This window comes from Mastacembelus armatus, chromosome 14, assembly GCF_900324485.2.
Source record: "Mastacembelus armatus chromosome 14, fMasArm1.2, whole genome shotgun sequence".
Lineage (NCBI taxonomy): Eukaryota > Metazoa > Chordata > Actinopteri > Synbranchiformes > Mastacembelidae > Mastacembelus > Mastacembelus armatus.
The window spans coordinates 9709115-9724665 of record NC_046646.1 but is presented as its reverse complement, the minus strand read 5'-3'; the positions used below and the strand labels follow the sequence as shown (position 1 = coordinate 9724665).

Below are 15551 nucleotides of genomic sequence, written 5' to 3'. Positions count from 1 at the left end.
GTATTTTTAATATCATTAGTAATTGCTCAGTTTTATGTGTTGGGTTCTATGAAGGCACCTAGTGTCACCTAGGCAGAGCAGAAATCTCCATCGTGTAAGCTTTAGGTGTAAGCTTTGTTACAGCAACACAGCTGCTTTTTTAGGAAGGTCATTATTCTCTCTTGAAGTGTCAAAGTCTCTACTTTGTGAATTGATGCTTCATCGTGACTACACTGAGTCTGTCTGTGCTCCTGAAAAACAATGCAGTGGTGAGTTTTGTGCCCTAATGATATGGGGTTCTGGGCCAGGGAAAAGTTCGGTCCTACAGCCCCAGGCAGAGAAGCCTCTGTCAGACATAGGCTGACTCGCTAGACTGGGTCCTGCCCAGGTTGGGGGCCTGGGACAGGTGTGAAACATCCTTCTTGCGTACTTCACAGATGGACTTCCTTCGGGCCTGCACCCCTCGGATGGCCGTCTTTATCTTCCTCCAGCCAAGGTGGTTGAGCTCAGCCAGGTTAAGCAGCACACATATACCGCTTACCGCAAACATGAACACCAGAAACACTGTCTTTTCTGTGGGACGAGACACATAACATTCCACCTCCTTCACACATGGGTAGCGATCACACTCAAACATCCCTGGCACATTGAAGCCATACAGGAAGTACTGGCCTGCCAAGAACCCGATCTCCAGTGCGTTGCGGAACACCACCTGAATGACGTAGAAACGAGAGATGCCCTCTTGCCGTCGCACTTTAGCACTCTTGTGTGTTTGAGGGAGGCCCCGGGGTCCATTAGGGATCTCTTTGACCTCCAGGCAGTCATGATCCTCTTTACTGCTGTCAGGGTGCACCAGGATGCCGTTGATGTTGCGAGCGTGAAGCTTGCGACTGTGATGGTCATGATGCCGGCCGTGGTGACCGTGACCGTGGTGATCCATGTGAGGATGCAGGAGAGAGTAGCTTCGGTCACGTGCTTTAGCAGACTGGTGAACAGAATATGTGATGAAACACAGACTAGGAGTGCAAACCAAGATGATCTGAAAGACCCAGTAGCGGATGTGCGAGATGGGGAAGGCCTTGTCATAACAAGCCTGGTTGCAGCCAGGCTGCATTGTGTTACAGATGAACATGATTTGCTCATCCTCATACACCTTTTCACCCACTATGCCTACTATCAGGATACGGAAAATCACCACCACAGTCAGCAGGATCCTGCAGAGAGACAGCAGGAGAAAGAAAGGGCAGGAAAGGGAGGGGGTGAAAGGGAGAAAGACAGTGTCAGTTAATGCGGAGCAAATGAACAGAGGTCCAGGAAGAACCTGAGTATGATTTTGACAATGTTTGCAATTCTAAGTGGTGAGTGCATGTCATTTGAGTATGTTTGAGTGAACGTGAATGTATTTGCATGTTCTCACTCAGCTGCTGTGACAAACACTGAAGGATGGTTGTGTTGTGCTTCAGAAAGCATGCACACATGATCTCACTTATCATAAGAGACTACAACAGGAGATGAAGGTGATTTCACACCCATCTTCAGTGCTGAGCTGAAATGGAAAGTCACATTCAGCATATGACCACATATGCATGCTTAAACAGGGATTGCTACAGTATCTAGTGATTTAAGAATATCAAACTGCTGTTTTATGTTTTCTTATTTTTCTGAAATTTATTTCTGCCGTTTATTTTTCTTTATTTCAGAATTTCTTTATTATCACCTGCATTGTTGCAAAACTATTTAATACATTTTAAGCTACTGCACAAGTGACCTTTTTAGTGGCACCTTACTATGTGTTAGTGAATGTCACAGTTGCAAAGCTTTTTGGGGTGATCAGATACCAAAATCAGTTGCTTCAGATCTGTCAAAATAGTAGCAGTTCTTGCTCTGAGGCTCGCACTATGAGTGCCAATAACTAGCAACTTAGTGCTGAACTGGATGGCTTCTTCTAAAACCTGGGTCTAGGGAGCAGTGCAACAGCTTTTCAAGACCTCTAAGAGACTGGTGTGCTGTACTTTTATCTCCTGGTGTTGATCGAGCATGGGCACTGTGGAGGAGGACTGGGATTTAAGGGCTGCAGTGTCAGCTCTTTCTAATGAGCAAGGAATAGGGGTCTCTGGTATTTATGTCACAATGCGGTGGATGTGCATGCTCTCTGTGTGTAGGAGACAGTTACTTAGTACACACATTTCTCCAATAACAAAAGGGCCACCCAAGGCAAGTGTATAGACAGATAGATGGGAACTAGTCCCAGGTGAGTTAGAGCAACTTGGGTAAATGGCAAATACTGACAATAGCTTTTGATTCAGGTGATTGTCAGGTAATGTCATTCCTGTGTATTAAGAAAAATGCACATAAAAAGTTGGTCTTTGTTCCTTTGTTTGTTCCACTTGTCAAGAGAGACTTCATAGTCTATCTTTTAATGAGGACTCAAAATACCCACATCCGCCTTTCATGGAGCGTTACCACAGCAACCAGCAAATTAGTGAAAGGTGGCAACTGTGAAACAGGGAGCGAAGATAGGTGTCGACACAGACTTATGAAGGAAGAATTTAGTGAAATTGTGAGAAACATCTGAAAAGTTAAATTTGCTTCCTTAGGGAGAGTAAAAATAAATGTCTCTGTTTGAGGCAATCAAGGAGACAGCTCATGAAAGCTCAGTGGAAGACAGGTGAAGGTAAGAGGTGTAGCAGAAAAACGTGTTAGGGAAAACTTGCTTAAAATAGAGCAGCGCACCACTGCAGGGATGGTTCTGGTCCACCTGCGAGCGAATGCCAGTGTATGTTTTCTTTTTTCGTATGAGAAAGACAGACTCAAGAACACAAAGATAAACAGGGAGAGTCAGCCATCTGTATGACTTGTGCAAAATGGCAAACATGGCCAACCGCCTGTGCTCACAGCAGCTGTGAGCAGGCACGCCACACTGAATTTCACTGTGTTTGAAAATACAATAAAGCTTCTCTGCACCTTTGGGCCTTCAAAAGCTGTGCACATTGTGTATGTCATTACACAAAGACGTTCCAGTCAGTCTCTGATCTTTTGCTGTGACCTGGATATAGCTCGCCACACCTCCCACTGGTCACTTAACAGCTGTAGATTTGACCTAAGGGTTGTAATTGATGATTCTCTGCACCACAAGGAGTCATTTGATACATTGCTCATTTATGCACAAATGTATGTTTAGATAATATAGAAAAAACTAAGCTATCTCATGTGTCAGTGTAAGAGTCTGTGCAGTTGGCTGCTGAGGTACATCAGTTCATCGGGTGAGGATCTTATTGCATGTCTGCATTTGCTTTCTGTTTCTATTCAAGGTCTGGCCCTTCTCATGGCCAGTGATAATGACTACATCGTAATAGCATTACCTAAATGTCACTATGTCTGCCTGCTATCTAATCACTATAGGGACACAGGCTTATAGACTGGGAACGGCTCTTATAGTAAATATGTGTTTAAAGTTAAAATTCACTTAAATATTTGTATAACCCAGACCTAACAGATGGTTGTACTTTCTGATTAGTTCATATCTCTGCAGAATGGAAATGTATAAAACACCACTATATAGCCAGTGTGCAATAGACTGGAAACAGGTTCTTCTTCATGCTCTGTTCAGGACTGACTTTCTCATTAGTGGACACTGTCTATCAGTCATATATTTATATGTAAGACTAAGCCTGGCATTTTTATGTCACGTGACGATTGCAAGATATTAAATGTCGGTTTGTTTGTGATTTCAGGTATGTGTGTGTGTATTTGTGTGTCCAAAGTGTATGTGTGTACTCTACTGCTGGATAACAGGATAATCAGCACCGAGCAGATTGCTGCATTAGCAGAAAGCATTGGACGAAGGTTATCTGCAAACATCAGTGTTTTAAGTCCTGCAGAGTAACGAGCCAATACTGTTCGTTAGAGCAAATAGAGGCAGGACAGCCCCGAGGCTGAAGCTGCAGAATATTCAAAAACCTCCATAAATGATGAAAAAGATTTTAGAATTTTCTGTATCTCAAACCTTGAACGGCTGAATATTAAACTAAAGCCACTTGCTGAGCTTGTTCAAAAAGAATAAAGATGATATAGGCACTGAAGAGCTTCCTCAAGGAAATTATCTCCCACATCAGCCTGGTGGAGGACTTCCTTTCAGTTTTGGAGACTTTTCAAATCTCAGACATGATACCAGAGTTTCAATCAAACCTGAAAGAAAAAATTATCTGTCTGTGTCTGTGGATTAGGCTCACAATTGAAACTTCTTTCCTAATTTTCATTTTGTCCTATATCACCGGCATCTGGTGTTTTCAACAATAACCCATGCACAAGATAATTTAATGTCAAGAGGGCCAATGAAAGGAGGAAGTAAAGATGAGGCTTTGGTACTTCACTGCAGTGTAACTGTTGAAGCTGGTACATGGGAAGCTGACTGACCTGTAACATTGTGTGTATAGTGGAATAGTAGCTGCACTTCAGCTGGTGTGTCGGCTGGACATGTTGGCTCTGTCTTTCCCAGAGGCTTTCACGCACCCACTCGCACAAACATACGCTCATTCATACAGCAGCTGCTGTCGCCAGCCTCCAGGGACGACAATGACCCCGAGCACAGCAGCAGATGCACTGGGAAAGGCACACACACACACACACACAGAGTTCACTCTCACAGGCACACACACAATTTGGGAACGTAAGTCACTCTCTACTGTATCTGAGTGAAGCGTAACAAACATATGAAGATGTAAATCCACACAGGTGCACAGACAGTGCTCTGAATGACTACTGCAATATTATCTGTAGAGAGTAAAAATATTCTTCCCGCCCATACACTCTCAATAATAAGCTCGACTGATCACTGGTGACAGCACATAATGAATAAAGACCTTAGCGGGGACTGAAATTAGGCAGCTTAATTATGAGAGTGCAGACATTTTTTCCTCCCGCCCCTGATCTACTGCTCCTCGAGTGTTTCAATAGTTTTAAGTCTTGTTCGCATATCAGGCAGATGTGCAGGACTGCCTGAGGTGCTACTAAGAGTCAGTGTGATGAATGTATAGTATATAATATAAGCTGAACTTCAACTGGAGGTTCACTTACTTTAGGATTCCTCTTAAAATATGTAACAGAGCTGTTTTACTGAGAGTAAAATAGATTGGTGGGTTAAAAATAAACCTCTGATTTAAAATCACAAAGGCCTCTGTGTCTGCAAATTTACTTTGTGTCATGACAGAGAGTCAACACATGCAGAATGTAATTATCACACTTGCTCATCCTGCAAGTCCAAAGAAAATGGCATCCCAGTGTGTTTTAGGCAAGAAGGACAGAGAAAGTTAACTGGGGGAGACTCTGCAGGTTTAGCTGCCTTGATTTTAGCTAGTCTATATAAACAAGATACAAGTCATGATGAATACATTAACAATAAAATGTCAGTAGCCTATTCTCCTGCATACAGCCTGACACACAAAAGCCTTTCTTGGATAAGTAAAACTCCTTGGTTAAAACAAAAGGCTTATACAACAATTGCCCAAAGCTGAATAATGTCGTGCTTGAAGAAATTTCACGACACTTTTCTATTGCTTGGTTTAACCATGCACAATAATGCTGATGATACCAGATGCAGTCTTCATCCATCCTGTTTGTCTTCAGTCCATCTAAAACTACCCTTTCATCTCAGTTCTAGCTAAGGAGGCAAACATTATGCAGATTTGTTTCTATTTAAAATGGCTTGAAAGTTGAAAACCCTTAAATGAGTGATATCAGCATTTCACCTTTGCTTCCTAACCAGCATTTTTTGCTGATTACATCAATATGTCATTTCCAAACATTCTCTGAATCATGTTCAATATTTAGAGCAATGACTGCAGGATTAACACAACTTTCCTAGAAAATATAACAATAAAAGCCAGAGAAACAAGTTATTAGACAACATTTATCTTCAGAAAGTTTCACACACAGTGTGATAATGCCATGTAATTATATGGATGTTAAAGCTAAAGGTAAAATTACTCTATTGTAGTGAGCCACAGATTAGACTGAGCTTGGCCCACTCATCAATGTTCTGATGAAAAGGAAGGGGACTCTCACTTGTACATGAATGTATTGCTCTGTGAGCAGAACATAAAGGAACACTGAATTCAAATTAGAAACAGTTTTATTCTGCAGGATGCTTTAGCTCTAAAAAAAAACATGTTGCAGGCACCTTTGTTTTACGTGTGGCTGCAGGATAAATTCATTTTGGCTGCACTGCATTCAGGGTTACTGAGGACATGCATCAGCAGTGCAATGAGTATCTCACTATACACAGTGCAATAGTTAATTGTGAGACTCATAAGGACTTGGATTCTGGGTGACTGGCATTTCCCTTTCAGAAAGGATTTATATTTTTTCTGTAGTTGAGCTGTAAAAATGGAAAGGTAGGGGATTTTATTTAAGTATATAAAAATGTTCTTAGCAGATGCACCGCAAACCTTAAGAGAGGCATACACCACATTATATAATGTGACTGCCTAAAGTACATTATATGTTTTCTTCATTTTTGTTATTTTCTATTGATCCTGTAGCTCATTTTCAAGCATTTTCCCTTTCAGTTGTGGTTAACTTGGATTACATGGCATAGATGTTAGATCTGCTTGAGCTGTTGTCATTAATTATTTACATACACAAGTCATGTAGGGGAGGCTTTTACAAGTTGGTTGTTAATAAAAGAAACAAGGATCTCAGCTCTGAGTTTTTTCTTACTCAAACTGGCAAAGTTAACCAGGAGCACATGGGCCTGACATGACTCCTCAGTCATAATGGTCAGTGACTCGGCTCACTGGGCATAGCCCCACTTGGCCAGCTTGTGTAGAGCAGAGTCAAAGATGGACGTTTACAAGGATGTAGAAATAAATCTAACCTGACACAAACAATGTTCATAATCATTTTTGTTGCGAATGAAGCTTTTCACAAAATTAACTTCCCAATGCAATGTCAAGATATTATGTTATGGTTTTTGTAAAATTCAAAAGTGTAGCTGATTTCAGACATTTGTTTAAATGAAAACTTTTTAATATAAATCTGTTGATTAAAATGAATACATTACATATTTACTGTAATACTTCAGATGAAAAGTACAAATTATTATCATCTAATGTCAACACTACTAAAGTATAATAATTCCGCGTGGATTTGAATGATCAAATTCACATCACAATATAGTTTTTTGATAAGGATTTTTATTTTGATTTTAAAATGATTTTTACTATATAGCCCGTATTCTACTTGTCATCAGATGTAAAACACACATCCGTGTCCTTGCTGTAATAACATGGTAGGTCGCATGACAAACAGTCAAGTTATAAGTATTTAAAAGTGAAAAAAAAAGGTCATTAACTCTAATGACACTTGCTTCCCTTGTGGATTCTAACTAACTTTCTGGCAGAAAATAAAACATTTCTGCCAATATGATGCAGCCTGGTTGCTGCTGATAATCCCCACTACAACCTTCTTTCCAGCTGCTCATTTCTGTGTTGCACCAGACTGTGATGCTTTTAATTTCATCATTTCTTAACATATAATTTGATTTGCCACCCAGCATGTTTTTTTTCTCTTCCTGTAACTTTGCTGCAGTGTAAAATTTAATCAACAATCTACTTATTAAAAGCATGCTAACCACTACGCTTCCTATGTGTAATAATTTACTCCACTGTAATTATTCACTATCATTAGAAATTGTAATTTGAAATTATAGCCAAAACCTAGGACCTCAATTATGCATATTTGTGGGGGTCTAAAACAGGCTCACATCCTGAAACGAAAACCCATCCTAACCTAAGTAAGGGATTTCACTGCAAGAGGAAAATCACAGGAATAAAGATCCTTTAGGCTATGTATAGGAAAACATTACACACCCGGTAAAGCTCATACACACATTGATGTGCTGTTGAAATGAATAATAGCCCACACTGAATGAAAGCTGAGCTCAGCTTTACTGGCAAAATCCCCAGCTGAACAGTATAATCAATAGCATTCAACATCAGGGCCTGCCGCACTAATAAACCAGCGACAACATGAGGTGTGCAGAAAAAAATGGTTTAATATGAAAAACAGTCCCGCTCCTCACCACAAGATGATGGATTACTAATACTAACCCTGTCATATGCTAAGAGATTGCCTCCAATTGCTTTGCTTTGTAATACAATCTTCCCAGACATTATAGATTTTATCTAGGAACATGACTATTAATGACCAATGAAATATAGAGTGGTTTAGACTGGATAATGGCCTCAATTAAAGCAGAGCATTTGTGCGTTTCAAATTATTTTGGGAGAAGTAGGGTACCTCCTTCTTGTGGATTTCCTGACCTATTTAGAAAAACTGGAGAGAGGATATGCTTGCAGGAGTGAGGTAACAAACAGGGGTGGGGATTTAATGGGTTTCATCAAATATTTCAAGACTATCCATTCACGTAATGTTTTTTTTATTATTATATAAACAGAGCAACATGCTATTATGTACACCGTTTTGTCCATTACACTAAAAGGCTGGTCAAATCTGTATCCATTTTTAATGAATGACTTGACATCTGTTGCAACATGAAACAAGGACCATATAACACTTATTAAAATTTGATGAAGTATTTATAATGCTATAAAAAGGTGGAGTAATAGATGTTAAATAATTGATAGTTTAGTTCTGTAACAGGGAAAATCAAATAAAATGTAAATGGATATAGATATTTAGCTGCATTGCTGTGTTTTCATTGACTATTGCATGTAATTTCTCTCAGAACAGCATCATCCTCACGTTGAGCTACAGTGGAAATACTGCATACAGAAGAATGCTAAAATCTTTTTTTTTTTTTTTTTTAGAAAATCTCATCAATGCATCAATGCAGTGTCTACATATAGAGACTGTGTGTTTCTTCAGAGTCAGGCAGCAGCTCCAGAGGAAGGAGCTCTGACACAGATTCTCAGCACTTAACCTCTGCAGAGAGAAAACTTCTTGTCCTTCCTCTGGTGCCCAGCACCCCACCCCCACCATCCCATTTCTGTTCTGCCTCTGTGGCTCTCATATCCTCTCCCCTCTAGCCTTCCATCCGTCAACCTTTATTATTTTATCTTCCTTAGATCACTCTACTCTTCCATTATCTCTGACTCTTTTTTTTTTTTTTGCTGTATTTGTTTTTGGCACTGACATCACTACAGCATTGCAGGGTAGGGGAAGATGCATCAAGATACTTCCTTTCTGTCCTTCTTCACACCTGCAATGTGTATAACTCTATCCCAAAGGCTTTGTCCTCTAATGGCAGAACTTTGTTTTATTTGCAAAAACACACAAACACGGGCACCTGTGATCTAAAAACATCTGACCATGGCATGTGAAAATGGATATAAGTAGTATGTCAGGTTTGAATTTATCACTTGTGTGTATGATACTCATATGCGTCACAGAATTATGTTTAAATGTCTTGTAACAAAATGGTAGCAGAAAATGTAAATATAACTTTATGGAATAAAAATAACAGTGAATGTCTCATGTGGCGTTCACAAATACAGATGGCTCTAGATGCTAGACAAAAGCCATATTTAGTTGTTTGCAGTGTTGTGTGGTCAAATCTCTGTTTTTGGCAGATTGTCAAAATATACAAGCAGTTGTTTGTCCACCTGGAATAAATGTGTCTGATTTGCATGAGAATATAATGTGGAGGTTTTCAAAGGCTTGTCTGATAAGAAAGAATAAAGAGGATGACAGGAGAAGTAGATTAAGTAAATGAACTAATGTAGCATTTTAACTGTAGTAACTACTTGTACATGGTTTATGCTGCACCAAACCTGTACCTGCAAAATGCTGTCTGACAGTTTATTATTAGCTGCAAACCTGTCAACATGTTTATGTTGTTTTATGGACAAAACAGAACTGCAAACATTATCAAGGCTGCCTGCTCACATTTTCATAAATACAGCGGTACATATATGTTATCATCAGGCTATCAACACAAATATATTTTATTTAACAAACAAACAAACATCAGGTAGAGGTCTGTAGAAAGTATGAAGTCTGAAGTGGCTCTGTAGCAAGTTTCCACAGAAAAATATCTGTTGGAATATTTATAAGGACTTTGGTAAAAATATGTTTCACTGCAAAAATTTGATCAAGAAATCTTTGTGTTTTATATATATTACATGTACTCTATATGTACTTAATGCAAATACAGTATATAACCATAGTTTTGGTCATCACCTGTTAGCAGTAACTTCTTTTTTTTTCTTTTTAATTAAAGCACTAGGTTGAGACGCTAATGCTGAGAACCCCAGAGTAATTGTAACTGTGAATATACAGTATATTCGGTTTGGGCTATAACATGAGTTTAATGCAGCCTTGACAATGATTTCTTTCACCGTGTAATCATGATCTTACAGTCATTGGTTATCCATGCACACACCATACATCACCCAGTTAGAAGTCAGGCTTATGGAAATCACAATACAAAACATTAATGTTTGAATAAGTCATATTATGCAAGCCACCTGTGGTTAGTCAGAGGCACAGAAGCAACTCTCAATTTGTCTGTCTCTTTCAAAGACCATAATTAAGCTAACCTATGCCACTGTACAGGGTCGTCCGTTTCTATTTCTAACACCGTTCTGTGTTCCTAGGCTAATTATCTATCCTATGCCAGGGCATAGGTTAGCTTAAAACCTACAATTAAGAAGCAGCTTAATTGTAGCTGAATTAGACAGTCTAGACATCCAACAATGCTATCTGACAATGTCTCATGATGAAACTACATCCTCACATTGCAGGAGATGACTGACATGCAACCATGTTCCAAAGTTTTGATGCAGGGGAGACTTTTCAGCCATGGGGAGACATCACTGTTCTGTACTTTGGAACTGCATCCTTTAAACTGCAAGCGCACACATGCAAACTCTTTAAAAAGAAACCACACACAGGCTGAACATCCTACTTGTGATGCCATCTAGCAGTTGCTGCATGCTCTACCCACACCCTGTGAAGTGCAGGACTTCACAACGCACAACAGTGCAACACTACATCACAGTTGGTTATGTTCACAAGTGCGAAAGACCACACCTGACCACACCCAACTGCGTTGTTGGGTGTGGTCAGGTGTGCAAAAGACTTGAACCTTTCAACCCATAGAGGTCAGTGCAACAATTTTGACTCCATACATGAGTTAGTGTGGAGTTGCTCATAAACAATCTACGAGGCACCTTTACAGCACAAAACTGTGCCAGTGGTGAACAATTCTCCAACTTGCTGGTACATCCAAAAACATCATTCTGATCATTTAAATAAATGTCACTGATTTCCTGACCATGCAGACACATGCTTGGGATTATGAATCACATCTTTATCTTAAGATGTTTTGTGTTATTACTAAGCTTGTCTAAGAATGTCTAACATCTAATATCTAAGAATGCCTGTCTGCAGGTAAAAAGCCAAGATCCAAACCACCACTTAATAATAAACTGCTACACCCTGACTCAAGGTGTCCACAAAACTGCATAAGAATTATCCTGCAAGCGAGCTAGTTAAAAGGGACCAAATCAAAATTGGTTTGGCAGGGACCTACAACCTAAAATTCTTACAAACTACTGTACAAAGGGCTTCCAAAGAGAATTTTTTTTTGGCTCACATGCTGTAGATTAGCAGTGTAGAAGAAGGGAAGTTCACTGGAAAGCAGCTAATATTACAGCTAATGCCCTAGGGTCCACTAGAGCCTTGTAGGACAAACACAGTGTGAGTAAAGCCAAAACACATTGGGATCATTTACAGACATTTTCACTCTATGCAGCATAGAAACCACAGCTATGAGCATCGTACAAACTACATACTTCCTGTATGATCAATAATTTTACTGAGATCTGGTTATCACTAGCTACTGTTTTCTCATTTTGGAAGGTGACTAATTAATCTGGTGTACTATCATATGAAGGACAAAAACTGGTGCATAAATGACTATTCTAAATAGATCAAGAAGAACACTGCTCATTTCCCTAAATATATTTCAGGTATTCAGAGAACCCTTTATAATGTTCAACCAGTGAAGTGCATGATCAACAAATAGCTCAAATTCAGCATAAAAAAGAAAGCCTTTATGTCATCAGAGTATTTATTATGGCTTTTGAAAGAGGTAGCAGACAAATTGAGAGTTGCTTCTGTGCCTCTGAAAAAACTATAGGTGGCTTACAGTCGTTGAATCATCCACAGATTGATTTTTCAGCCTTCTTTGTACCCTGTGCTCACAGGGTATTCCTGATTCAACTGCCAGGACTGGATTTTAAAGCTGCATTAAGTAATTTTTGACCACTAGGGGGCAGAAAGACTCCAGAACAAGTTCACAACAGTTAGCAACTAGCTTATGAAGTTGTTATGGCTAACAGTCAGCAAACAGTTGCCTACTTACACATCCAGCAGAAACAGAGCAACACGGACATCCCTTTGGTCTCCTTTTTCTGGCCACCTGTTGAATGTAATTCCAATATTCACTGGCGTTTAGCCCTTGTTTGGTTTTCCATCTCACGAGAAAAATATCGGCTTCTCGATAAGTTCGACTTTCTTATTCAGATACTTTGGCTCTTTTTAACTCACTGGGCAGATAGCATACAGTTGGCTTTTTTTGGATTTTGTGTTGGGAGCAGCTGCTCTTGGTCATTTACAGAACAAGCCAAAATTGTTTTGGTCTTGTCGCTCCAGAAACCAAAACAATGAGCTAAAAATTGCAGAAAGCTGCATAGAGCTTCGCGGGTGGGATATTTATTCTCAGTGGTATCGGCAATAAAACAGTCCCATAGGCAGAAAGGAGTCATACAATTAAGTGATATGAAATATTGCTTAATGCATCTTTAAATCAAGTCAACATGCTCTACTATATGTGGGTTTTCATTCCATCTGAGGACTTAACCACATGATTTCACTGTGCTTTCAAAAACAGAGGAAGAACTCACTTAAATTACTTGGGGAAGGGTTTGGTTGGAAGGAAAACCTCACATGGTTTCAGATCCCTGATCAACAGTTTTGGTGTAATGCGGCACACATCATCTCTGTCGCTCGGATGTAATACAGTGTCGCTGATTTTGAAAGAGATAGTTTAATGGCCCTGTGCACATAGTGCAGAGTGTATTCAGCGAAGGCTTGAGGAAATTGTCATCAATTTAACATAGACACAGGGCAAGACACACACAAAAACCCACTGGTGCAAAGAAAAGGTGTAGCTGTGCCCTTTTTGCAGACTACCTGTGGTCTGGGTTAATAAGCACAGCAGTGCATTTAAAGTCTTTTTTTTTTTTTCTAAAGTAATTTTTTCATCACAAATCGATGCTGTCAGGTTTGACCAGCAAAAACACATTTACTCTTCAATTTTCCAAATGAGCATCACAGCATGACATTTGGATTGTGTTTAATGGGTGGAAAATTTCAGTTTTGCATTTAATTACTCGCGCAGAGATGATGTGGAGCACATTTCTCACACAGATTTTACAGCATGTCTCCATGGCATGTCTCCACTGCTAATCAAACTAAGAGCTCACCTGTTCAACCCTCCAACAAGAGTCATTCTCGCACAAAATATAAGAACTGAACTAATCAGACAGTCACTCTGATGCAAATAAAATGAACTAATTGAATGAACTTCATTTTCTTCTTATTTCTCTTAAGTTCACACAGATTTCAGAGCCATTTATCCCCCCTTTGATTCTACCTTTCACACCTGCTTGCTCACCATCCTTTTATCTTCCGCACCTCTGTTCTCCTCTCACTCCCACTCCCCTTTCCTCCTTCTGTCCTATTGGTCTGTGGCCAACAGCATCAAGCGTTATCTATCAATAGCTAGGCTATTAAGTTGAATAAACACAGGAACCTCTCTGAATTAACCATAATTCCCAGTAAAGCCTGCTATTGATTATGTGCAATTAGTTTATCCCTTAACTAATGATGGTTGTGGAGGATAAGGGTGAGCAGGGCAGGGAGGAGGAAAGGATGTGGGTGGCAGTGATGACTGTGGGGGACTATAGAACAGAGAGGAGGGGGGCATCTCTGTAGGAATGCCATCAATTGAAACCTACATAACAATATATGATTAGAACCACACAGGTCAAAAGTGTAAACAAAACCACAGATACAAAAGTGGAAAATAAAACCTTTACACACAAAATTGTTCAGGGTCTTACCTTCCAATCATTGTTGAGTGCTGCTGGACAGCCGCCTCCAGCAGCCTCTCTAAAATCGTCCATTCCCCCATGGTGATGGAAAGGTGGCAGAGCTGTCAGAGGAAACTGGACTCGGGGAGCTGATGTCTCCTTCTTCTTCACCCTTGTGGAGCTGTTGGGGCAGTGAGGGTATACCCTGCCCTCACAGCCCCACACCAGCTCCTTTTTGACCTTTATAGGTTGACCCAGCTGCCTGTCAGTGCGTCTTTGACTCGGGAGTGTGGGTGAGTGTCTTTTCCTGGGCCTGTCCCGCTGTGCTTCTCTTCCTGGTGGAGGAGAGGTGCTGAGCTGACTGCCTCCCCCTCCCCTCTCCCTCACTCAATCCCCCTCCCCTGTGCAGCGATGCTTGTCCTCCTCCTGCCGCACCACTATGATCTGCGCTACAGCATATGCTATAGCTCACTGTATGACAGCCATGATTACTCTCTCTTTTTGCCTCGCTTTGTCCTCTTCCTCTTGTCTCCTTTTCCTCTTATGCCCCTGCCTTCGTCCTCCACCCTACCCCCAGGGCACTCCTCGTACTTTAGCTGCACTCCCTGCCATCAGTGCTGCTCTCCGCTCGTCCTTGCATTGTGCAGGAGCTCTATCTTTGCTGCACCCTTGCTATTCTAACCTAAACACACACGCTGCATACAGCTGATCCTCCTTGGCTCACCTCAGCGAACAGCACCATAAACACACGCGCTTGCGCTCGGTGACAGCTCTGAGTCCCACTCTCCCACTTCCTACCGAGGAGTGCAGATCCACACCAGCACACAAAGCTCCTGTCTGCTGAATGTCATTTTACGACTGGAGGAATGGTTGCTCCCACTGCTCCAAACGCTACAAGGACCCATAAAAACCTGCATACACACACACACACACACACACACACACACACACACACACACACAGAGACATACACTCAGAGCAGTACACACAAACACACCGCCACCCAGCCCCTCAGTAATAAATCAGCTGGCTTGCTGCATCCAGTGAGGCTGAACCAAGGCAGCGTGCTGCAGACCTGCTGTCCTGTGTTGTCTCCCTGGCTAATATCAGCACAGTCCAATGCCCAGAGTCATGTCTGCCGCAGAGAGCGCGAATGAAGAGCTGTCCTGTGGAGCATGTTTCTGGGCTCCATCATCTTGCTTCCCTTTCTCTCCTCCTGCTCTTCCTTAACCTTCTCTTTTTCCTCCTTTGCTCACATTTGTGTGCAGATCTCAGTCCTGCCAACTACCTCTGCCTCAGTGTTCAGTCCCCATCTCTGCTTTGTGCTCTCCCTCTCTGTCTCTTTCTTGTTCATGGAATCGCTCTATCTCTGTCACACTCTATGAGCATGCAACAACTCCCCCTCCTCCTTTCACAGAGCTCCCTCCCTCCCTCTTCTGGTAAATGTGCTTG

The 15551-nt window shown here is 41.0% G+C and overlaps 1 protein-coding gene across 1 annotated transcript; it reads right to left on the bottom strand.

The window, feature by feature from the left end:
* Positions 1–328: 328 nt before the first annotated feature.
* On the bottom strand, positions 329–14200 carry LOC113143321 (gap junction delta-2 protein-like). Its single transcript, XM_026328876.1, has 2 exons — positions 14130–14200; positions 329–1193 (listed from the first exon to the last, which is right to left on the bottom strand). The coding sequence occupies exons 1-2, from the start codon at positions 14198–14200 to the stop codon at positions 329–331; spliced, it is 936 nt and encodes a 311-aa protein (XP_026184661.1).
* Between the last annotated feature and the right edge of the window lie 1351 nt (positions 14201–15551).